At 35.0% G+C, this 25,291-nt stretch overlaps 1 protein-coding gene across 1 annotated transcript; it reads left to right on the top strand.

Annotated features, from left to right (window-relative positions):
• The first annotated feature begins 9,770 nt into the window (after positions 1 to 9,770).
• Positions 9,771 to 10,229, top strand: LOC139849764 (uncharacterized). Its single transcript, XM_071839388.1, has one exon. The coding sequence runs from the start codon at positions 9,771 to 9,773 to the stop codon at positions 10,227 to 10,229; it is 459 nt and encodes a 152-aa protein (XP_071695489.1).
• Positions 10,230 to 25,291: the final 15,062 nt, after the last annotated feature.

The raw sequence follows: 25,291 nt of genomic DNA, 5'->3' as shown, positions 1-25,291 counted from the left end.
GGTTTTAAGGGGAAGGTGAGATGTCATTTTGACTAATCTGATGAATGGTACGACTAAAATTCTGGTGGCATTTAGTATATAAGGGTAATTAGCATAGGAAAATGGTATTTTGGCCAAGACTGATGAAAGCCGAAGTCAGCCAAGAAATTTGCAAGTATGAGCTAAATTATAGGTTTCGGGGCAACAAAGAATTAGACGACTTATAATTTTAAACTTCATTTGAACTAACACAATGAGGCATGTGATGTGGTGGTAATCAACTTTGGAAGACATTGAGCAATTTCAACATACTTCCTGACAAGCTCATTTTCATTTTTATGAGTTTCGTACACTATTTCAACATTAGTTTGTGTGCACTCCAAATACTAGTACATATTATTAAGGTAAATCAATTACAATTCATATTAAATTAAGCTAACCATTGTAGTTATCATTATTCGTACACTAATCGATTATGATTAATAGAAAAATTTATGGCTAATAGAAAATTCCCCACCAAGCACAATTTCCACCAAGAAATTATTATTATTATTATTATTATTATTATTATTATTATTATTATTATTATTATTATTATTATTATTATTATTATTATTATTATTATTATTATTATTATTATTATTATTATTATTATTATTTTATTATTATTATTATTATTATTATTATTATTATTATTATTATTATTATTATTATTATTATTATTATTATTATTATTATTATTATTATTATTATTTTATTATTATATCTAAAAGACATACGGTAAATGAATAGTATCCAGGGGTACTTTCAACTTTTCGCTTTTTTTTCAAATTGAACAACAAAACCTCCGCACTTTATCCAAAAAATCAAACTCACCCCCAAACAGGGGGATAAAGTGTCAAATACTCATTCTTATAAAAAATCTTAAACAAACTCCACCCAAATATTCAACGGGCCATATCTTCGCGCTCGCAACGAGTTAAATTTTTCCGCCACCATCGCTAAACTCGAAATAATTTTAGGAACACAATGTAACTAGCTATACGCAAAACGGACGCTTTTTAAAAAACGCTAAATATTTGGGGTACCTTTCATACACGTTAATTCTCCGTTAAATTTTTAAAAGTCAACAATTCCATAGCGAAACGCGGAGATGCACATATATTGTTAATTTAAAATAACATTTAAATCTTTCACGGGTTACACATTTTAGTTCGACTCGAGTTGCACTTCAACGACATCATCGTTAACCACAAAATGATTTTACAAACTAAACGCAATAAAATAAATTGAAAACTGAACCCCCGCCGCGAAGCGAGGGCTCGAACACTAGTTGATCACACATATAACAAAAGATAAAATACTACTCAACAATAAGAATGTAAGAATAATAACATTTGGTTTAGCATATGTAGATTACCTGGTGATGTTTTCTAACGCACTGACTTGCTTTTAGTTAGGACAAACATATTTTTGAAGAATCTCAAGACACATACCTAACGACCCTTTGAGGAGTTAGGTGTCACGATATTTGAACAAATCAAGATTGAAGTTTGCATTTGAACTTAGCTTTCAAAACTAACTCCACAAATCCTCGATGTGATAACTAATCAATTTGACGCAAAAGGGCCAATGGGTTAAAAGGTCGAAATTGACAATCAAAACACTTTTAACGTTATAACACCCAAAAGAAGACTTTTGAGCCTAATATCGGTAGTGTAATAAATTTTACAAACGACTATATTATCACGATTACGGAATGATCAAATCAAGTTTTTACAGCTAATATACACGACAATCCAATTTGACATTTTTAGTCTTTAATTAATTCAAAAGGACATAATCATGTTAAGGTAATAATGACTAAAGTTAGAACAGTCACCAACCCGCCTCCTTATCCATTGACATAACTAAGTATCTAACATCTAAGTACTCGTAATAGATACACAAGGTGTATAAGTTTTTGTATGATTGTCTAGTAACCATGGTAGGTTAACTAGATATTATGACACAATATAAACAGTAGCGTAAGTAAAAAAGAGTAACATTAGAATCATAGTTTAGTGTATGGTTTATACCACGTTTTATCATTCAATTCAATTGAAGTAAATGATCAATCAAAAATTGATGAACGAAGTTCAGTTCCAAATGAACCAATAAACAATAAAAACCATTGAACAACCACATATGCATTTCGAAAACTATGTCTCCTTCTCGAACAATGTAGTTGTGATAAGTGAGTAAACATGGTTTCAACCTTTCACATGTAACATCAAAAACCCTCTCATCCATATTCTCAACCAGTGGAACATGTCATAAATGATCATTGTTATTGTAAAGTTAAAGAAAAATAACCATAAGCCTCAGTTAGCTATAATAAATACAAAAGTGGTACTAAAGTATAGTGATGAATTACCTTTTAAACTAAGAGAGACAAAGATGTCCCAAGTTGCTTCGTTAATCATATTTGACACATAGATGTACATATTAGTTATATATATTTCAGTTCAACCTGATCCGAACCCCTGCAAACCACAAAAACAATTACCCGTTTTGACCCATAATTGACCGCTATTACATAGATATAAATTTTCAATCAAACAGAAAAAAAATCATAGGCTAAAAATCAGCTTACGTGACTGGCAAGAGTGTACAAGAACAAATAATAAGCAGCACCAGCCTGTAATAAAACCAGCAGTCCTTTTCAGTTCAAAAGTCAAAGGCAGATTTCAGGAGGTGGCATAAAATCTGAGTTGGATGAGTCAGCTAATAGTTCAAAGAGGGTAATATTTGTAGCATTTGGATTAGGTTTGAACCAAACACTTTCTATCGAAATTTACATAAGCTTTTCGCTAAATTTCTATCTATAACAAACTTAATAATACACTTTTAACAATTTTTTCTTTAACTACTTGACCCAATCACAATTCAATGGATCAAACATTGTCACATAGCCTCTTCTTACGCACATTATGATCACTTTCATCAAAAAATCTACAACAATAAACATACACATCTAAATTTAAACAACACAACATATACGAATATATTTCTGAACAATACGGTATCAAATCATGGATAAATGCTACATACATTTAATCATAACATCTATATCTACATTATATTTAATACGGAAAATTTTTCTCGGAATCATAAAGGTTTCATAAAAATTTCCTTAGTCGATTGCCTCCAGTACAATGTTAGTTTATGTTGACAATATTATATTGTTCTGAGCAGCCGAGATAGCTGTATGTCCTCTGCAACTTCAAAAATATTAGCACCAGAAGAAGAAGCATGTGTAACAAATCTTTCAAATAGATTACGACTTTGAAACATGTTGAGAGTCTATAATCTAGCTATCAATGCCTTCAAGAGAAGCATTATCATTGTTTTGAACTTATCTCCTCCGAGGTTTTGCAGTTGACATTAGGCTAATTAACGGACTAATATGTACTCAAACTCACATGGTATTGACATTATTATGAAAAATAAACAAAATCAACAGTAAGATTAGCCCACTACATATACTAACCATTTTCTGCATCAGGAATCCATAACCAACACCAAACGTGCCATCAAGTCGTTAAACAATCGCACACTATGAACGTTTACACATACATAATTTTTCTATCAACTAATAAGTTTTATAATACTATGTCATATCATTCAGGGTTATAACCACATTCATAGTGTGCTTTTAATTATCAAACTTCCTAATTCGTATCATACTTATACCGGTACTACCAAAATTTCAAAGTTAAGCAGTTACTATGCATCTATCTGCAAGCATGGTCCATAGTTAGATGAGTTTGATAGCTTAAGGTTATATGTGTAACTACTAAGATCAACTTTAAATTCTATATGACCAAATATGCAAGCTCTTATTGGGGCTTAACTTTAATCCCTATTCACATTTTGATAAAGAAAATCGCATAACTCTAGTCTCTACATTGTCATACGTCATACTATACTACTTCAAGTTTAGACAGTATTTATTTTTTTTTTTATTATTTATTTTTTTTTTGAAAGGCAAGCTTGCATCAGTCCGGACCGAAGCCTAGTCATCATTTGCACACACACACGCGCTTTCGGGCAGGAAACCCGAACCACACTCTGAGGATCCGACCCTTTAACCATCCCGAGGGGCAGGCGGGCCGGATCTTAGTCCCGGAGCGGGTCGGTAAAACCTTCCCTTTGGGCCACCTTCAAGGAATATATTTCAATTCCTAGAGCGGGTGACGAGGCTCGAACCCGAGACCTCTAGCCCTGCGAGTACACAAGTGTAACCGCGGTACCATTGAAGCAATGCTTAATGATAAGTTGTACCATACAACTTATTTATATACACTTATTGTATATCAATGGAATCATGGATTACCTGATAAATGAATTGATATGTTCTCCCTACAACTGACTAAACGTATCACTGTATCTTTCTTCAACAACCTGCTCAACATTTAAGCACCAATGGTATTTGTGCAAGTGTAAATTTCATAGTTCTTTTTTGTATATTCTACTTACAATGCTTAACCCCTCACATGTTTAAGGGTTACCTTTTAAGTTTGAAATATACATTTGAATTTTATATCAAGAAACCAATATATTTTATTCATCAAAATACTGAAATATATTATTATTTAGAGAAAATCAAATTCAGGATAAGGGGTTACTACACAACCCTCTTCTATATATTTGTAAAAATCAAATTCAGTATATTAGGTACCCATGTACAATAAAACACCATTTTATGATAATTAATAGACTTGCTAGTAATGAAAGTTAAGTAAACAAAATATGAACAAATAAATGTGCAAACTAATCGTGTAATGGATTGGTTTTCAAGTGATCACAACACTTGCTTAAATACAAGAGAATAACAAACATAATCATACAATAAAGTCTGTCAGAGTCCCTAATCTGCTTCGCAGGGAGAAGATCCCAATCATCAGAGTATAAACTTCCAGTATACCCTAGATCTTTCAATCTCCGATCTCAAGGTACCGATCTAATCCAATTCCTAATTTCTAGGGTTTCTAATTGATTTAATTAGTGTTTCTCAATGGGAAAGAGTTCTGCTGGGAAGAAGAATAAGGGTTCTCAACAAACGAGTTCTAGGGTTTTGAGAAGTAGGACGATTGAAGAGAAGGTTATTGAATCAGATTCAAGCGAAACAAGTGAGACTGACGAGGCCACGTCTAAACATGTGGTTCTAGATGATGATCAAAATAAGGATCCTGGATCGAATCCAAAGACGTCGGAGACATACACGAATATTGATGGTACCCCTATCGATCTGGTTAAGGATACCTTCAGTGATAAGGTAAGTAGCAAATCTATGGATACTGATAAAGAAAATGAGGCAGATTTGAATATTGAACATGGTCAGAAGGATTCTGCTAAGAATGATGAGCATGGTGGTGATCCTAAGCACAGGCATGGGGATAAGCCAGTTGAGCAAGAGGATCAACAAAAGACGGTAACGTATCGAGATGTGGTGTCTGAACCCAAAGTCAAACGTAAGGTTAATTTCAGGTTTGTTGAACAAACTGCTGATCTTGAAGAGGGTGTTGATGTCGCTATCCCGTTGGCTTCGGTTCGGGAAGCATCAGAGAGATATGGTTACACTCTATATGGTTATTTCTTGGAGAAAAGGGTTGCGTTCCCTGTTGTTCAGAACTATGTGAGGAATGTTTGGGGGAAGTATGGTTTAGAAAAAATTATGATGAACTCGAAGGGATTTTTCTTCTTCAAGTTTGCCACTGAACAAGGGATGTTAGTTGTATTGGAGAATGGTCCATGGATTATTAGAACAATCCCTATTATTTTGAATAAATGGACGGCAACGGTTTCATTAACGAAAGAAGATATTACAAAAGTGCCTGTGTGGGTTAAAATTCATGATGTACCGTTGTCGGCTTTCACCGAGGATGGTCTGAGTTGCATTGCATCCAGGATTGGGAGACCTATGATGTTAGATTCATACACGAGTACAATGTGTATGGAATCGTGGGGAAGGCCTAATTATGCAAGAGCTTTAATTGAGATTCATGCAAAACAAGAGTTAAAAGAAGAGCTGGTTGTTGCAATTCCTAGTTTGGATGGGAAGACTCTAGTTAAGGATGACGTAAAAATTGAGTATGAATGGCGTCCGCCTAGGTGTGTTTATTGTGAGGTGTTTGGACATCTTGATTCAAGCTGCCCAAAAGCTATACCTGTTAAAGAAACTCAACCGATGGAGGATATTAATGGCTTTAAACAAGTGTGTAAAAAGCAAGCAAAAGGAGTAACCATTGGAAAGAAGTCGAGTGTTGAAGGGAATATGGGTGGTGCTAAAAGAGTCAAGTTTGTATATAGGCCTGTAAGAAAGGAAAACCAAAAAAAGAGTGATATGGATGCAAAAAAGGCAAGCACCAGTGGTGTCAAAAAAGTCAACATGTTTAGTGCTCTTCAGGAGTTGAATCCTGAAGATGATCCGAATTTGCAACATGAACCTTCTGCAAAAAGTAAGAATGTGAATATAGGGGTTCTGGTTGATGAGGAAAGTGATATCGAGGAAGACAACCGGGATTATGATGATCACAAAAAGGGGGCAAGCACTCCCTGTGAAGACGGTCATAATGTTTAGTATAGCATCATGGAACATAAGGGGTTTGAACGTCTCCCCTAAACAAAATGAGGTTCGTGATGTTATTTCGAGTAATAACTTGTGTATTTGTGCAATTTTGGAGTCCCGTGTTTCGTTAAATAAGTTGAAAAGGATAGGTGACAGAGTGTTTAGTACGTGGGATTGGACGTCAAATAGTAATGTTTGTGTTGGTGGTACGCGTATTATTCTTGGGTGGAATCCCGCTATTGTTCAAGTGATGGTTCTTACGGTTACCAACCAAGTTATTCATTGCCAGGTTAGGTTGGTTCATGATGGTATGCAATTCTTTGTGTCATTTGTCTATGCGGACAATTATTATATTCGAAGAAGAACGTTATGGAGGGATTTGGAGAGGCATGCTAGTTTTATAGGAAATCATCCATGGGTTCTTTTAGGAGATTTTAATGTTTCATTGAGTATAGATGAATCGACGGCAGGGGGTTCATGTATGACGTTGGCTATGCGTGAATTTATGGAATGTCTGAATAATATTCATGTTAGCGATATCAATAACATGGGGATGCAATTCACGTGGAACCAGAAACCTCATGCAAAGTCGGGTATTTTGAAGAAAATTGATCGTGTGCTGGGTAATGATGCTTTTCTGTCAAATTTTGTTAACGCCTACGCTATATTTCATCCATACAGAATTTCAGATCATAGTCCTTATATTCTAAAAATTCCCGGTCATGTCCAAAAGAAGCCAAACATGTTTAGATTTAGTAACTATATCACGGACCAGAAAGGTTTTAATGCTGCTGTTCGGGCTGGTTGGGATGTTAATATTGAAGGTTATTCTATGTTTCGTCTTGTAAAAAAGCTAAGGGGTTTAAAGAAGCCAATGCGTAAACTCATGTGGGATAAAGGTCATATTCATGACACTGTGAAACGGCTTCGTATTGAGCTGGATAAACTTCAAATGGAGCTTGATAAAGATCCTAACTCTCTTGTTATTCGGGAAGCCGAAGCTGATAAACTAAAAGAATATAATGATGCGGTTAGGGATGAAGAGAGATTTCTAAAGCAAAAATCAAAGGTTCAATGGTTAAGAGAGGGTGATAGCAACACAAGTTACTTCCACAAAGTTATTAAAGGTCGAGCGAACAGAAGTCGTATTAATGCAATTATGGATCATAATGGCCTGGTTATTGAAGGTAGTGGAGTGGCTGATTGTTTTGTCCAACACTACATGAGTTTTCTAGGTACTGAGCAACAATGTATTCCTTTAAATAACCTAGAAACATTATTTCTAAATAAGCTGTCAAGTGCTAAAGCAAATGATATGGTTCGGCCCATTACAGAAGAAGAGGTCAAAACTGCCATTTTTGATATTGGGGAGGATAAATCGCCAAGCCCGGATGGTTATTCGTCGGCTTTCTTTAAAAAAGCTTGGGATATTGTGGGTCAGGATGTGTGTAAGGCGGTTATGGATTTCTTTAGAAATGGCCAATTGTTGACTGAAATCAACCATACAGTGTTAGCTATGTTGCCAAAAGTAGAGACTCCTAGTATGGTAAATGATTATCGCCTTATCTCATGTTGTAATGTTATTTATAAGTGTATCAGGAAAATCATTACAGCTAGGATAAAGGGTTCTCTATATGACATCGTTAGCCAAAACCAATCAGCCTTTGTTCCAGGTAGATGGATTACTGATAATATTCTTATTACATAAGAAATAATGAAGAACTATCATCTGGACAGAGGGGTTCCTCGTTGTACATTTAAGGTTGACATTCAAAAAGCTTACGACACGGTGGATTGGAATTTTTTACGTATTATGTTGCACGGTTTTGGTTTCCATAAGATTATGATCGGATGGATTATGAAATGTGTAACCACGACGTCGTTTTCTATTAATATTAATGGAGAGCTCCATGGGTACTTCAAGGGGAAAAGGGGATTGAGGCAAGGCGATCCTATGTCGCCATATTTATTCACGTTGGTAATGGAATGCTTAACTTTGATAATTAAGCGTAACATCCAAAATGCAGAATCATTCATGTATCATCCTAAATGTGACTCGCAAGAAATTGTTAATGTGTGCTTTGCCGATGATCTTTTCATGTTTGCTCATGCTAATATCGACTCTGTGAAGGTGATTTCAGAGGCGCTAGAGGAATTTAAATGTTGCTCGGGGTTGATTCCAAACCTTCCGAAAAGCACCGCTTTTTTCTCAAATGTTTCAAGGGGTTTGAAAAATTCAATCCTTTCACTGTTGCCGTTTGAGGAAGGCTCGTTACCAGTTAGATATTTGGGGGTCCCGTTGGTGTCTTCTCGACTTTACCATAAGGATTGTAAATCGCTGGTGGATGGTATAAAGGCAAAGATTGGGGACTGGAAAAATAAGTTTCTATCCTTCGCTGGAAGAGTACAACTTATTGCATAGGTCCTCTCGTCTAGGCAGGTGTATTGGTCGTCGGTTTTTATTTTGCCAGATGCTATCATCAAAGAGATCGAGAAAATTCTCCGTGGGTTTCTGTGGTGTCAAGGGGAGATGAAACAGGGAAAGGCAAAAGTTAAGTGGAAGGAGGTTTGTCTCCCTAAAAAAGAAGGTGGTTTAGGCATTAAGAGTTTGAAAAATTGGAACGTAGCGCTTATGGCATACCATGTTTGGTGTTTGATTACTCGAAAGCAATCTTTGTGGGTTCGGTGGATTCACTCATATCGTCTCATTGATAAAAGTTTTTGGGAGGTGGACATTCCTGGAGATGCTACATATAGTTGGAGAAAGATCTTGAATATGCATGGTATAATCAGGCCTTTTATCATTAATAAAGTTGGTAATGGTCTGAATACTTTGGTATGGCATGAAACATGGACAGACTATGGCAATCTTTCTAATTTCTTTTCATTTCGAGAGATACATCGTGCTGGTTTATCCAATGTATCTAAAGTTGCAGATCTAATCTACAATAATGCATGGAATTGGCCTGTTGGTTGGTCTGCTCGCTTGCCTATGCTGTTAAACATTCATCCTCCAGATTCTAATGTTGAAGATATAGTGTGTTGGAAAAATGCAGATGGTGATCTAGTTGAATTTTCTACCATAGTGGCATGGGATTATTTAAGGTCAAGAGCTGAAGTGGTGATGTGGTATCCAATTGTTTGGTTCCCTTAACAGATTCCTAGCCACTCCTTTATCATGTGGTTACTAGTTCTTGAAAAATTGAAAACCCAAGATAAACTTAAGCCTTGGGAGGTTAACGTGAGCTCGGCAAGTAATGTATGTGTGCTCTGCAAGTCTCAACAGGATTCTCACGATCATTTGTTTTTCGAATGTCCATATTCAAAGCATGTATGGTCGAAGATCCTAGATATAATGCCTTTACAGATTGTTTATGATAAATGGAAGGATGTGTTTCAATGTTTGTACGGGGTGGCTAATAGACGGGTGGCTCGAGTGGTTGTGTCTAAGATTCTTCTATCCACTTCCGTTTACTTCATATGGCAAGAAAGGAATTCCAGGTTGTTTAATAATGGTGGTCAAAATCCGGATCAGCTTTTCAAGGCTATTATCTTGACGGTTCGTTTAAAGATGAGGTCATTGAAGTTCAAGGAATCACATCATGTTCGTGACTTGAGATTAAAATGGAATATTTAAGTTGTTTAGTTGTTTCTTTGTTGCTTTGGATGTTTTTTGTTTGGCTTGTGGGTCTTATGCTGGCTCACAATGTCTGGATGTTGGCCGGTTATCATTAGGCCTTTGATGTAATTTTAATCATTAATGATATTCACCGGGTGAGAACCCTTTACCCTAAAAAAAAAGCTTAAACAAATCACACCAAATAAGCCACCAATCAATGATGGATTACACCTAATAAACACTATGATTAAAGTCATAAAACATGGCCAAAAATCAGCCACTAATAAAGCAAAAGAACACACAAGGCTATAATTTAAGGAGTGGGAAAGTTGGTGAGTGACCAATTGGCTTTTAGTGACTTTGAGTTTGTACCAACATTTTAACACTCCCCCTTGGTACAAACTCCCGATCAACAATTCCCAACGCCTCTCGAAATTCCATGAACTTGGCTTTCATTAGAGCTTTAATAAAGATGTCGGCTACTTGAGCATTTGTCCTTACGTTTGCTAGCTCGGTCTCCCCGCTAAGAACCTTTTCAAGAATAAAATGATATCTCATTTCTATATGCTTAGTACGGGCATGAAACACAGGATTCGAAGTAAGCTTGATTGCACTTTCGTTGTCACATTTCAATTTGACAACATAATCTACCTTTTCAAGTATGTCACTAATCAATCTTCTTAACCAAGTACATTCTTGAGCCGCCATTGTTGCAGCTATATATTCCGCTTCCGTGCTAGACAAAGCAACAACATCTTGCTTCTTGCTACACCATGAAATAACAGCGGAACCCATGTTAAAACAGTAACCCGAAGTTTAATGGCGATCATTTTCGTCTCCCATCCAATCTGCATCCACGAAACCATTTAACAAAGCATTATCACACTTCTTAAACCACAAGCCGTGGCCTATTGATCCTTTCACATAACGAAGGATCCTTTTTGCTACATCAAGATGAACATTAGTTGGACATTGCATAAATTGTGAAACAATGCCAACCGAGTAAGCAATTTTCAGCCTTGTGATGGTTAGATAGATCAAACTTCCAACCATTTGTCGGAACAACTTCACATCCTTGAGCTCTTTTCCTTGATCTTTCTTCATTTTGAGGTTTGGTTCCATTGGAGTAGTCATAGGCTTTGACTCCCCCATATTGAAACGTTCCAAGAAACTTCTTGCATAACCCCTTTGAGAGATAAAGTACCCGTTTTCTAATTTATCAACTTCCAAGCCAAGAAAACATCCAATCTCCTCCAGATTTTTCATTTCAAAACGAACCGAAAGATCATCACTTAAACGAGAGATTTCTGACTCGTTTCCTCCGGTGATAATCATGTCATCAATATATAATAACACCAAAACATGGAGACCTGATTCTTTCTTTACAAACAAACTAGAATCCGCATCAGAAATCTTAAAACCACAAAAGACAATGTATTGTGCAACCTTAACATACCAAGCTCCCGGAGCTTGTTTCAAGCCATAAAGTGCTTTCTTCAACCGGCACACATGTTCTGGAAATTGATTTGAAATGAACCCAATAGGTTGTTCCATGAACACCTCACGATCAAGTTCTCCATATAGAAAAGCATTCTTCACATCAAGTTGCCACAATTTCCACCCTTTGTAAGCCGCTAGTGAGATTATTGTCCTCACCGTTACCATTTTAGCCACGGGGCTAAAAGTTTCCTCATAATCAAGCCTATAACTTTGACAAAAGCTACGAGCCACCAACCGATCCTTGAACCTATTAATGGTTCCATCCGAGTTCTTCTTCAAACGGTAGACCCATTTGCAAGTAACTGGTTTACATGCTTCTAGTTTCTTGACAAGCTCCCAAGTTTCATTCTTTTCTAATGCATCTATCTCCTCTTTTATTGCTTTTCTCCAATCCATAGAATCTTTAACTTCTTCATAACATGTTGGTTCTTCAGTTAAGCCACCTGAAAAGAAACAAGTTGTGACTGTGTTCACCTCATTGTCACTTAGATGTCTTGGTTGTCTCTTTTCTCTTATTGACCTTCTAACTTGAGTTGGTACTTCTTCACTAGGTGTCTCTTCTTGAGTTTAAGAAACACCATCATTCTCACTTTCTTCTTGAGTGTCGAAGCTAGGAAACACAAATTTGTAATCTCTATTTTCTTCACCATTTTTGCTTGATTCAGGAAATTGAGAAGACACCTCATCAAATACCACATCTCTTGAAGTGGTAAACTTCTTTGTTTCTTGATCCATACACCTCCAACCTTTTCTGTGAGAATCATAACCAACAAAAATACACTTTCGAGCTTTTGGGTCAAGTTTGGTTTGGTTAGCTTTTGGAACATGAACATAGCAAATAGAACCAAACACCCTAAATTAGCTTACATTTGGCTTTTGACCATAAGCTAGCTCAAAAGATGATTTTTGTGTACCTGGCCAAGATGGTAACTGATTAGACACATGACAAGCACATTGAAGTGCTTCCGCCCATAGTTTTCTAGGCAACCCTTTGTAATGTAACCAAGATAAGCATATTGAAACAAGGTAAGCAATCTTTCTTTCTGAAGCCCATTTTGTTGTGGAGTATCCGGACAAGTCATTTGGCGAGAAATACCATTTGTTTTACAATAAGTAAAGAAATCATTTGACATAAATTCTCCACCATTATCACTCCTAAGAGCTTTTACCTTTCTCCCAAATTCTGATTCTACCGCTTCTTTGAACTCTATGAATTTTGATAAGGCTTCACTTTTCTCCTTTAGGAATTTCACCCAAGTAAACCGAGAATAGTCATCAATTAACACCATGACATAGCAATGACCGCTATAACTTGGTGTTTTTGTTGGACCCATCAAATCCGTATGGATCAAGTCAAGCAAACCTTGTTTTCGATTTGTTGACTTCTTATATGGAAGTAAGTGTGACTTTCCATATTGACATCCTTGGCTAATTACTTCCTCACGGACATTCTTTAATTGAGGAATTCCATCAACTATCTTATGTGAGAATATCTTTTGTAACATTTGATATCCCACATGGCCTAGTCTAGCATTCCAAATAGCTCTGTTGTCGGTTTGACTTGTTTTCTTCACATAAGCCTCACCTGCGGACAACACAAACAACTTCCGTGAAAAGAACATCACCCACAACCTCCTTGAAATTCTCAAGGACTTTCACATCCGTTGGACCAAAAAGAACATGTTTTCCAGATTCGGTAATTTGAGGTACCGAAACTAGATTCTTGGTCAATTTAGGAACAAGATAAACATCTTCCAAAGTAAAAGTATTATTATTAACATCAATAATAGCATTAGCTTCCTTTTTAACCGGATGAGTTGAGTTGTCGGTCGTGATTACAACTCGATTTTGATTGTGATCTCTAACGTCATGAAGAATAGTTCCATCACCGATCACATGATGAGAGCAACCGAATCAATAATCCATTGATTCTTCTTAACAACTGTATCAACGGTAAAACATTGCTCCCATTTGACTTCATCATCATCGTTGCTTGAACAAGCCACGTTTTCTTTTGTGACTTTAGAACGACAATATCTCTTGATGTGACCAACCTTCCCGCACTTGTAACATGTGGGAGGTTTCTTCTCATAGTTACTTTTGTAACTAGTTTACTCTTCTTCTTTTTCTTTGCTAGAAGAACCTTTCTTGAAATTCTTCCCTTTTGAAAATAATACCGCATCATTTTCAAATCCTTTAGACATTTGTTTGGCTAAAGCTTCTTGATTAGAGAGTAAATTCTCCAATTCCTCAACTGAAGTTTGAGTAGCCCACCCCTGAATAGAAGTTACGAACGGAACATACTCTTCCTTCAAACCGCGAATCAAATATCTTCGCAACCGAGATTCACTGATTTTCTCGTTTGTATCAATCTCTGAAATTTCAGAACAAACAGTTTTGACCCGTAAAAAATATTCAGAAACTGACATACCTTCTTGTATTGAGATTGCTAACTCATTTTCCAAGAATTGGAACCGTGCGGTATTCTTTTTGGTAAAGATTTCCTCAGAGTATCCCAAACCTCCTTTAGCGAGTTAAGATCACGAACGTGTTCTATGAACTCTTTGCTAATTGATGTCCTTAACGCAAAGAGAGCCTTCCCACACTTGATCTTCCATTTTCTCCGTGACTCGCCTTGCTCAAAAGTTTCTACGGGAATTATGACATCACTTCCAGCCACAAGTTCTCATAGGTCTTGACCTTGGAGATAATCTTCCATACACATCTTCCAATACTTGTAGTTGTTGCCTACAAGTCTTTCCTGTAGTGACCTAAAATTTTACATGTTTATATATATTAAATGAAATTGATATTTACATGATGAAATGTTTCCAACATGTTAAGCAATCAAACTTGTTAAGACTTTATTATTTGAAATAAGTTTATGTAGACAATTGACCACCCAAGTTGACCGGCGATTCACGAACGTTAAAACTTGTAAAAACGACATGATAATATCTATATATATATACATATATATATATATATATATATATATATATATGTATATATATATATATATATGTATATATATATATATGTATATATATATATGTATATATATATATATGTATATATATATATATATATATATATATATATATTTAACATGATATTATGATGAGTAAGTATCTCCCCAAGTATATTAACAATGAGTTATATAAATAAAATGAGGCTATTGAATTAAGAAACTCGAAACGATATATATATATATAACGACTATTGTTATAACAACGTCTTACTAAATATATATGTATCATATTAAGATTTTAATACACTATGTTTAACATGATAAAATGATAATTAAATATATCATTAAGTGTATTAACAATGAACTACATATGTAAAACAAGACTACTAACTTAAGAATTTCGAAACGAGACATCTATGTAACGATTATCGTTGTAACGACGTTTTAATATATATATATATATATATATTTTTTATTAAGATATATTCATACATCATATTATCATGATAATATAATAATTTAACACCTCATTTGATATAATAAACAATGGGTTAACAACATTAAATGAGATCGTTAACTTAAAGGTTTCAAAACAACACTTACATGTAACGACTAACGATGACTTAACGACTCAGTTAAAATGTATATACATGTAGTGTATTAAGATGTATTAGTACACTTTTGAAATACTTCAAGACACGTATCAAAGTACTTCTACTTATCAAAAATGCTCACAATTACATTCTCATTCATTTTCATTAACAATTCTACTCGTATCCATCCGTATTCGTACTCGTACAATACCCAGCTTCTAAATGTATTTACTATTGGTATATAAACTTCAATGATTAGCTTTTAGTAGCCCTTGTGAGTCACCAAGACATGTGGAAACCATCATTTGGCAACTAGCATGAATGATTACACAAAATTACAAACTAATAGAGCCTATATGATAAGGCAACATTCACGTGAATCTTCATTCACCACAAAGACATTCACTTTGCAACTTCCATGCATCAAACTACTCTCTCTCAAGTTTTCTCTCATTGTTATAAGTGTTCTTCATCATTTCCTTCATAATCTAGCTCAATCTATCCCAATTTAGTGAACCTAGATCAACTTATAAAACAACTACTCAAGAACACATCAAGAACACTTTCAAGTTTGCTAGTTCACTTCCAATCTTGTAAAGTGATCATCCAACCTCAAGAAATCTTTGTTGTTTACAGTAAGATATCATTATAATTCAAGTTAATACTCATATTCAAACTTTTATTCAATTTCTATAACCATAACTATCTTAATTCGAGTGGTAAACTTACTTGAATTTGTTTTCATTTCATGATTCCACTTCAAGAACTTCCAAGCCATCGAAGATCCTTTGAAGCTCAAGTTTATTTTTCATCTTTTACAGTAGGTTTACCTACTATACTTGAGGTAGTAATGATGTTCATAACATCATTCGATTCATATATATAAAACTATCTTATTCGAAGATTTAAACTTGTAATCACTAGAACATAGTTTAGTTAATTCTAAACTTGTTCGCACACAAAGTTAATCCTTCTAACTTAACTTTTAAAATCAACTAAACACATGTTCTATATCTATATGATATGCTAACTTAATGAATTAAAAACTGGAAACACGAAGAACACCGTAAAACCGGACATACGCCGTCGTAGTGAAACCGGGGGCTGTTTTGGGTTAGATAATTAAAAACTACGATAAACTTTGATTTAAAAGTTGTTCTTCTGGGAAAATGATTTTTCTTATGAACATGAAACTATATCCAAAAAGCATGGTTAAACTCAAAGTAGAAGTATGTTTTTCAAAATGGTCATCAAGACGTCATTCTTTCGACTGAAATGACTACCTCTTACAAAAATGACTTGTAACTTATATTTCTGAATATAAACCTACACTTTTTATGTTTATATTAGTAATCTTTGGTTCAATATGAAACCATAGCAATTGTATTCACTCAAAACGGATTTAAAACGAAGAAATTATGGGTAAAACAAAATTGGATATTTTTGCTTGTTTTAGCTACGTGAAACTATGTAACAAATCTATACTAACCATAACTTAACTAACTTATATTATATTATACAGGTATTCTAACATATATTATGTAATCTTGATTGACCATAGACACGTATACAATGTTTTGACATATCATATCGACGTCATCTATATATATTATTTGGAATAACCATAGACACTCTATATGCGGTAATGTTCGAGTTAGCTATACAGGGTTGAGGTTGATTCCAAAATAATATATATACTTTAAGTTGTGATCGAGTCTGAGACTTGTATACACTGGGTCGTGGATTGATTCGAGATAATATATATTGATTTATTTCTGTACTACTAACTGTGGACAACTAATTGTGGACAACTAATGTTGGACTGTTAACTTAACAAACTTAAATCGTTAAAATGTAATGAAATATTTTGTGAATATATTTCGATCATACTTTGATATATATATTTTTGTTATAGGTTCGTGAATCGACCCGTGGCCAAGTCTTATTTTTCCGACGAAGTGAAAATACGTGAAAGTGAGTTATAGTCCCACTTTTAAAATCTAATATTTTTGGGATGAGAATACATGCAGGTTTTATAAATGTTTTACTAAATAGACACAAGTACGTGAAACTACATTCTATGGTTGAATTATTAGACCGAATATGCCCCTTTTTAGTCTGGTAATCTAAGAATTAGGGAACAGACACCCTAATTGATGCGAATTCTAAAGATAGATCTATTGGGCTCAACAAACCCCATCCAAAGTACCAGATGCTTTAGTACTTCGAAATTATCATATCCGAAGGTTGTCCCAAAATGATGGGGATATTTTATATGCATCTTGTTAATGTCGGTTACTAGGTGTTCACCATATGAATGATTTTTATACAGATTGCTATATGCATGCATGTTGTTTATGAGAAATGGAAATATGAAACCTTGTGGTCTATTATTACAATTTGATATATATATATATATATATATATATATATATATATATATATATATATATATATATATATATATAGGTTAAACCTATAACTCACCAACATTTTTGTTGACGTTTAAAGCATGTTTATTCTCAGGTGATTATTAAGAGCTTCTGCTGTTGCATGCTATTTAAATACAAGAAATGGAGAACTGCATTCGAAGAACTTAAGTTGTATAAAATTATTGTAAACCATTATGTAATGGTCGTGAGTAAACGCTATATTTTAGATTATCATTATTTGATAATCTTCGTAATGCTTTTAAACCTTTATCGATAAAATAAAGGTTATGGTTGTTTTAAAAATCGAATGCAGTCTTTGAAAAACGTCTCATATAGAGGTCAAAACCTCGCAACGAAACCAACTAATATGAAACGTTTATAATTAATATGAACGGGACATTTCGGTTGGTATCCGAGCATTGGTCTTAGAGAACCAAAAATTTGCATTAGTGTGTCTAACCGAGTTGTTAGGATGCATTAGTGAGTCTGGACTTAAACCGTGTTTACTTTAAAAACGATTGCTTAATATTTTTGTTGGAAACTATATATTGTTACATGTAAATATTATGTGGTATATTACTAATGTGTTAGTTAATGTGTGATAGATGTCTACTTCCAGTACCAATCCCATCGACTCATGTAATAACAATGAAGAGTCGAATATACTTTGGGAAGATTCACAAATTTCCGAAGAGGAACCGGAAGAAGAGGAACCGGAAGACGGAGAGGTTCCGGAGGAAGAAATAATAATAACTTCCGAAAAACGATTAAATAAAAGAAAATCATCAACAAATGGTCCAAAGTTAAAAATGGTTTGTGGTGTCTCCGCGGAGGAGGAAAAATATTGGGAAAATTACCAATTTTCTGATGAATCGGATCCCGATGAGGATTCCGATGATGTTAAAGAAATTACCCTGACTCAATTTAAGAAAGTAAAAGAAAATAATAAGGGAAAAGGCATCAAAATAGAGAAACATGATTCCAACCCCGATGAACTTTATGTTAACATGAAGTACCCTGATGGGGTGTATCGTAAATACCCGTATTTCTTAAATTTTAACTATAACCCGGGAACATCTAAGCCACCAGGTTTTTCTAAACCATGTATGAAAACGACGGCTCGTATTAGAGGTGCACCATGTATCCCTAGGAAATTAGCAAAACGAAACGAGTCCGAAGAGGAAGAAACAAGTGAGTCGGAATAAAGAGTTGTAATCATGCTGTGTAATATATGTATTGTAGTGTGCTCGTACTTTTATGATATATGTAAAAATTGCTTGTATTGTTTGTTAATTATCTTTTACGAATCTAACCCTCGTCTGTTTTACAGTATAAAACACAAAATGGATGTTAAGGATAGACAACCGAGTATTTTAGAAGACCTACCAGGGGCTATGATTGATGAAATCTTGTCCAGAGTCGGTCAAAATTCATCGGCAAAATTATTTAGCGAAATTATTGTGTCGAACATTTGAAAGATGTTTCAGGCATGCCTTAGTTTATAAAAGGCTTTCCTTTGAAAGATGGGGTATATCACATTGGGGAGACCTTAAGTTACGTCGTGTTTTCTTTAAGGCATTAAGTGCGGGGAACCCAAATGCAATTTTACGCTACGAGTTGAGAGCCTATGTTGACTCCACTTATCCCAACATAAGACTTTGTTCTTTAGAAAGAGCTTCCAACATGCAACTTAAAGAAGCATGTTATGTTTACGGGTTAGTGATGTTCGCTTCTCACCAAATTGAGAAAAAGAACATCGGATTGCAATTGTTAAATAAAACATTCTCACAAGTGACGGATTCAGTAGTTGGAGTGAGAGACAAGGTTTTTAGATTGTTATGGGGTTGTTGGGCATTACGTAATCCTCGTCCTTTTGACGAAATTACAACATGCTGTCTTGCCAACGACCACAACGGTTATTTTCCACAAGACCAAGGATGGAAAATAATACTAGTAAAACCCGAATGCATGACTTGTTTCTGGACTTATGAATTACGTGTCTTTATTGCCTTTGCTGAACGACTTGCGTATTAACTAGAATTGTCTTCACAAATACCTTGTATCAAAGTTATTGTGTACCATATTTCATGCTATATGTAAAATAGCGGTATTGTACGTCTGTAAAATATGGTATAAAAATTTGAACGCGAAATATTATTGTAATCAGTTTTTCATATAGAATTGTAGTAGTTGAATTGTATATTAGCTACTAAGTATGAACTTAACGGGTAGGTATTACCCGAATTAAAACTTATAAAACGCTAATATGAAGAAAAAGCTTTTATAAATAAGTTCATACTATTCTATGAAATACTATTGACTACTCTTAATATTCTATATGATTAACTTAAATATTTTGGCTATTTTCGAAGGAAATGGCACCGACTACTCGTCAGAACTTGAACATGAGCGAGAAAGACTTCCTTGTTTTCTTTATAGTAAACATAGCCGCAGTACAGGCTGCAATGCAAAATAACAATAATTCTGGATCTAGCAGTGGAACTAATTCCACAAGAAATCGTGTAGGATGCTCTTACAAAGAATTCACTGCCTGCAAACCTCTAGAATTCGATGGAACCGAGGGTCCAATCGAATTAAAACGGTGGACCGAGAAGGTCGAATCGGTGTTTGCCATAAGTAAGTGCAGTGAAGAAGATAAAGTAAAGTACGCTATACATACCTTCACAGGTACTGCGTTAACATGGTGGAACGCCTACCTCGAGCAGGTGGGACAAGATGTTGCTTACGCACTACCGTGGTCAGCATTCAAACACTTGATGAACGAGCAGTATCGTCCCAGAAACGAGGTCAATAAGCTCAAAGTAGAGCTTAGAGGATTACGAATGCAAGGATTCAACATTACCACGTATGAACGACGATTCACAGAGTTGTGCCTATTATGTCCAAGAGTGTTCGAAGATGAAGAAGAGAAGACCGACGCATTTGTTAAAGGGTTACCAGAAAGGATTCAAGAAAATGTGAGTTCACACGAGCCCGCCTCCATACAAAAGGCAAGCCGTATGGCTCACAAACTAGTAAACCAGATTGAGGGAAGGATTAAGGAGCAGGCGGCCGAAGAGGCCAACATGAAACAAGTCAAGAGAAAGTGGGAGGAAAACAGTGACAAGAGTCACCAATACAATAACAACAACAATCACAACATCAATCGCAACAACTATCCCAACAACCGCAACATCAATCGCAATTCCAACAACAACTACAACAAACGTCCCAACAACAACAACTACAACAATCGTCCCAACAACAATAACGACCGCAACAATAACAATTCCTATAACAACAAGAAGCAGAAACAGCCATGCAAAAGGTGTGAAGAGTACCATCCGAATGAGTTCTGCACGACATTTTGCACCAAGTGTAGTAGAAAAGGTCATAGTGCGGCGAAGTGTGAGGTCTAGGGACCGACGAATAACAAAATTAACAGAACAAATAATGTCGGAACAATTGGATGTGGAAAATCGGGCCACATTATTAGAAATTGCCCGAATCAGGGAAATACTAATGGGCAGGGCCACGGAAGAGTTTTCAATATTAATGCGATAGAAGCGCAGGAAGACCCGGAGCTTGTTACGGATACGTTTCTTATTGATAATAAATCTTCTTATGTTTTATTTGATTCATGTGTGGATAGAAGCTATATGAGTAGAGATTTCTGTGCTAAATTAAATTGTCCATTGACACCTTTGGATAATAAATTTTTACTCGAATTAGCAAACGGTAAATTAATTTCAGCATAAAATATGTCGGAATCGAGAAATTAAACTGGTTAGCGAAACGTTTAAGATTGATTTGATACCAGTAGAGTTAGGGAGTTTTGATGTGATAATTGGCATGGATTGGTTGAAAAAGGAGAGAGCAGAAATCATATGTTACAAAAATGCAATTCGCATTGTACGAGAAAAAGGAAAACCCTTAATGGTGTATGGAGAAAAGAGCAACGCGAAGCTAAATCTTATTAGTAATTTGAAGGCGCAAAAACTAATAAGAAAAGGTTGCTATGCTATTCTAGCACATGTCGAGAAAGTACAGACTGAAGAAAAGAAAAGAATTTCCCGATGTATTTTCAAAAGAACTACCGGGACTACCTCCACACCGATCCGTTGAATTTCAAATAAACCTGGTACCGGGAGCTGCACCAATAGCTCGTGCTCCATACAGACTCGCACCCAGCGAAATGAAGGAACTCCAGAGTCAATTACAAGAACTTTTAGAGCGTGGTTTCATTCGACCAAGCACCTCACCGTGGAGAGCTCCTGTTTTGTTTGTCAAAAAGAAAGATGGTACATTCAGGTTGTGTATCGAATACCGAGAGTTGAACAAAGTCACCATCAAGAACCGCTACCCACTACCGAGAATCGACGCCTTATTTGATCAAATACAAGGCTCGTCGGTTTATTCGAAGATCGATTTACGTTCTGGGTATCATCAAATGCGGGTGAAGGAGGATGATATTTGATGTTATGCGAGGTGTATATAAAATAGCTTAAATTTTACAAGGAGATACTATTAAATACGATACAATTTTACACAAGATATTTATTTATTTATAGAATGGGATATACCTAAACCTTGCTACAACACTTATAGGCAGTGTACCTAATCGTACAGTAGTGTAGTTTTTAGTAAGTCCGGTTCGTTCCACTGGGAATCTTTTTCACAAAGCTTAACGCTATATTAGTTTAAATTTATAAAAATACAAATATATATATAAGTAATATTATTATTATAAAGGGGGGTTTTTACCGTTTAATGACCGGTTTGTCGATTTTAAAACTTTAGTCACAGTTAAAACCAAATGTAAAATATTAAATAAAAGACTTAATTTAAAGCGTAAAGTAAATAACGATAATGAAATTGCGAATAATAAAAGTGCGATAAAATAAACTTGCGATAATTAAAAGTGCAATTAAATATAAAATAAAGGAAATTAAATATAAAAAAAAAGAATTATGCTTATTTAAACTTCCGTAATCATGATGTTTGACGTGTTGATTTTAGTTTTATGCCCATGGGTTAATTGTCCTTTGTCCTGGATTATTTAATATGTCCGTCTGGTTTTTATCCATAACAGTCCATCAGTCATAAATATAAAGTGCGAGTGTCCTCGTCAAATTATCCTTATACCCGAAGTTTAAATATTCCAACTAATTGGGGACTTAAACTGTAACAAGATTTTAATACTTTGTTTAATAATTACACCAGGATGTCGACTGAGTGTAACCCAAGGTTTTAATACTTTGTTATCAATTATGCCAAGTGTCCTTGTACATAATTTCACCCCTGTTTTAATAATTCTAGTGGCTATTAATCCATTCCCGTGTCCGGTTAAATGAACGATTATTCGTACATATAAATACCCCGCCCATCGTGTCTGATCGAGTGCATATGGTTATTTATAGGGACATCCAATTGTAAATCTTTATATTAACATTAACAAATTATCATTTAGTTAAACAAATATAAAGCCCATTAATAGCCCATAGTCTAATTTCCACAAGTGTCGTTCTTTTGTCCAAACCCCAATTATGGTACAAAGCCCAATTACCCAATTTTACTATTTTTAGTCCAACATCATGATTACTTCGGATTAAATAAGTATAATAATAACTTAGCTACGAGACATTAATGTAAAAAGGTTGAACATAACTTACAATGATTAAAAATAGCGTAGCGTTACACGGACAGAATTTCGACTTACACCCTTACAACATTCGCTAACACACCCTTATTATTAGGATTTAAAATTAAAATTAAAATTAAAATTAAAATTATATATACATATAATACGTTGAGTGAAGAAGAAAAAGATGTGTTTTTGTGGTGCACCAAAGCTTGATTTTTATAGGCATGTGGGCTGGAACTGGGGCTCATGCGATCGCATGGATTTATGCCTTCCAGGCCATGCGATCGCATGGCCAGCTGGGGAAGCTCACATTTGGTTGTTTTCTTCTGCCGACGGTTTTATAATATAATATAATATAATATATTAATTTTAAGAATTAATTATATATTATATTATATTTATGTGCATAGTTGACTTGTAATTTTTAGTCCGTTGCGTCGAGCGTTGAGAGTTGACTCTGGTCCCGGTTCCGGATTTTCGAACGTCCTTGCGTACAATTTAATATCTTGTACTTTGCGTTTTGAATCTTGTACTCTTGTAATTTCGAGACGTTTCTTATCAATAATTGGAACCTCTTTGATTATATTTTGTACTTTTGAGCTTTTTGATCGTTTGCGTCTTCAATTCGTCGAATCTGTCTTTTGTCTTCACCTTTTATTATTTAAACGAATATCACTTGTAAATAGGACAATTGCAACTAAAAGCTTGTCTTTCTTGAGGAATAATGCTATGAAATATATGTTCGTTTTTAGCATTATCAAATATTCCCACACTTGAGCGTTGCTTGTCCTCAAGCAATATAGTCTTGAAATACTAGAATCACTTCTTTATTCTTCACACTTTGTACATCAGTGATTTCTATACGGCGGTATAAACAATGGTAGTAACGATATGGTTTACAGTCCCACATGACTATAAAAATTTAGATCCATTAAGGAAATTGGATCTTTATGAAAACATTTGATCTTTTGAAAATTAAATCTAGTTTTTACCCTAGATAAGTTTTCCGGAATAACCCTTCACCGGTGTTTGCAAAATATTTTTGTGGGCTTGGTGGGTTTCAGATTTGAAAATTTTAGCTCAAAACTTGTGGTTTTGTGTCACCCACTTGCTAACCTTGTATTAGGAAAGCAACACATCCAGTATACTTGCTCCGTATATTACCTTTAGTTAAACTACCGTCCAGTTGTAAAGGAAAGCGTTGAACAAGCAACTGTTAAGGCAATGTCCCCTGACATGCTTTTAATTATGGTATATAGCGTGTCGGACGCAATTACTATCCTTTGTAGGAGCAATAGTAAAGCTCACCCTTATAATTTGTCGGTCTGGCATAAGGTCCTATCTTTAACCATGCTATGCAACCACCGTTCTTACGGTTGACACCCGATTTGGTTCAGATGACCTAATGAATTCTAGGTGAATTTCTAGGATTTTACGTTCAATGGTAATGAACGCATTGAAAATGGGTTTTCAGAAAACAAATCGGTTTATAATTTGATCAAAATATTTTCTCGTTCAAGCTCGAGTTTAGATATCATTGAATTCCATGAGTTTGAATTCTCAATCTTTAAGGTCAATCTCTAGGATTGAGTAATATCAGGCTTAAAAGCTGATTTTTGATCTTTTAAGGAGATTATCCTTTCTGGGGATCTGATTTATTAGTCTTATCAAGCTAATTTGCACGGTGCCCCCCATTGTACGAGATAAATCCTTCTCATGGTTAGGATAAATCTGACCACTTGGCGACCCTGTTTTATGCTGAGGTCCGTGGATTTCCTGCTGATTTTAGAGATGACTTTTCTAGATTTTTCATCAACCTACAGCTGGTCTGGACGACAACTTCATGACCTAAATCAAGAAGCGCGTTTCTTTTTCGAAAGACTTTACTTCCTTTTAACGATGGAATTGATTCATCGTGTAGATCCATCTCTTATTTTCTT

Source organism: Rutidosis leptorrhynchoides, chromosome 5 (genome assembly GCF_046630445.1).
Source record: "Rutidosis leptorrhynchoides isolate AG116_Rl617_1_P2 chromosome 5, CSIRO_AGI_Rlap_v1, whole genome shotgun sequence".
Classification (NCBI taxonomy): Eukaryota; Viridiplantae; Streptophyta; class Magnoliopsida; order Asterales; family Asteraceae; genus Rutidosis; species Rutidosis leptorrhynchoides.
This window is presented reverse-complemented; position numbering and strand designations above follow the sequence as displayed.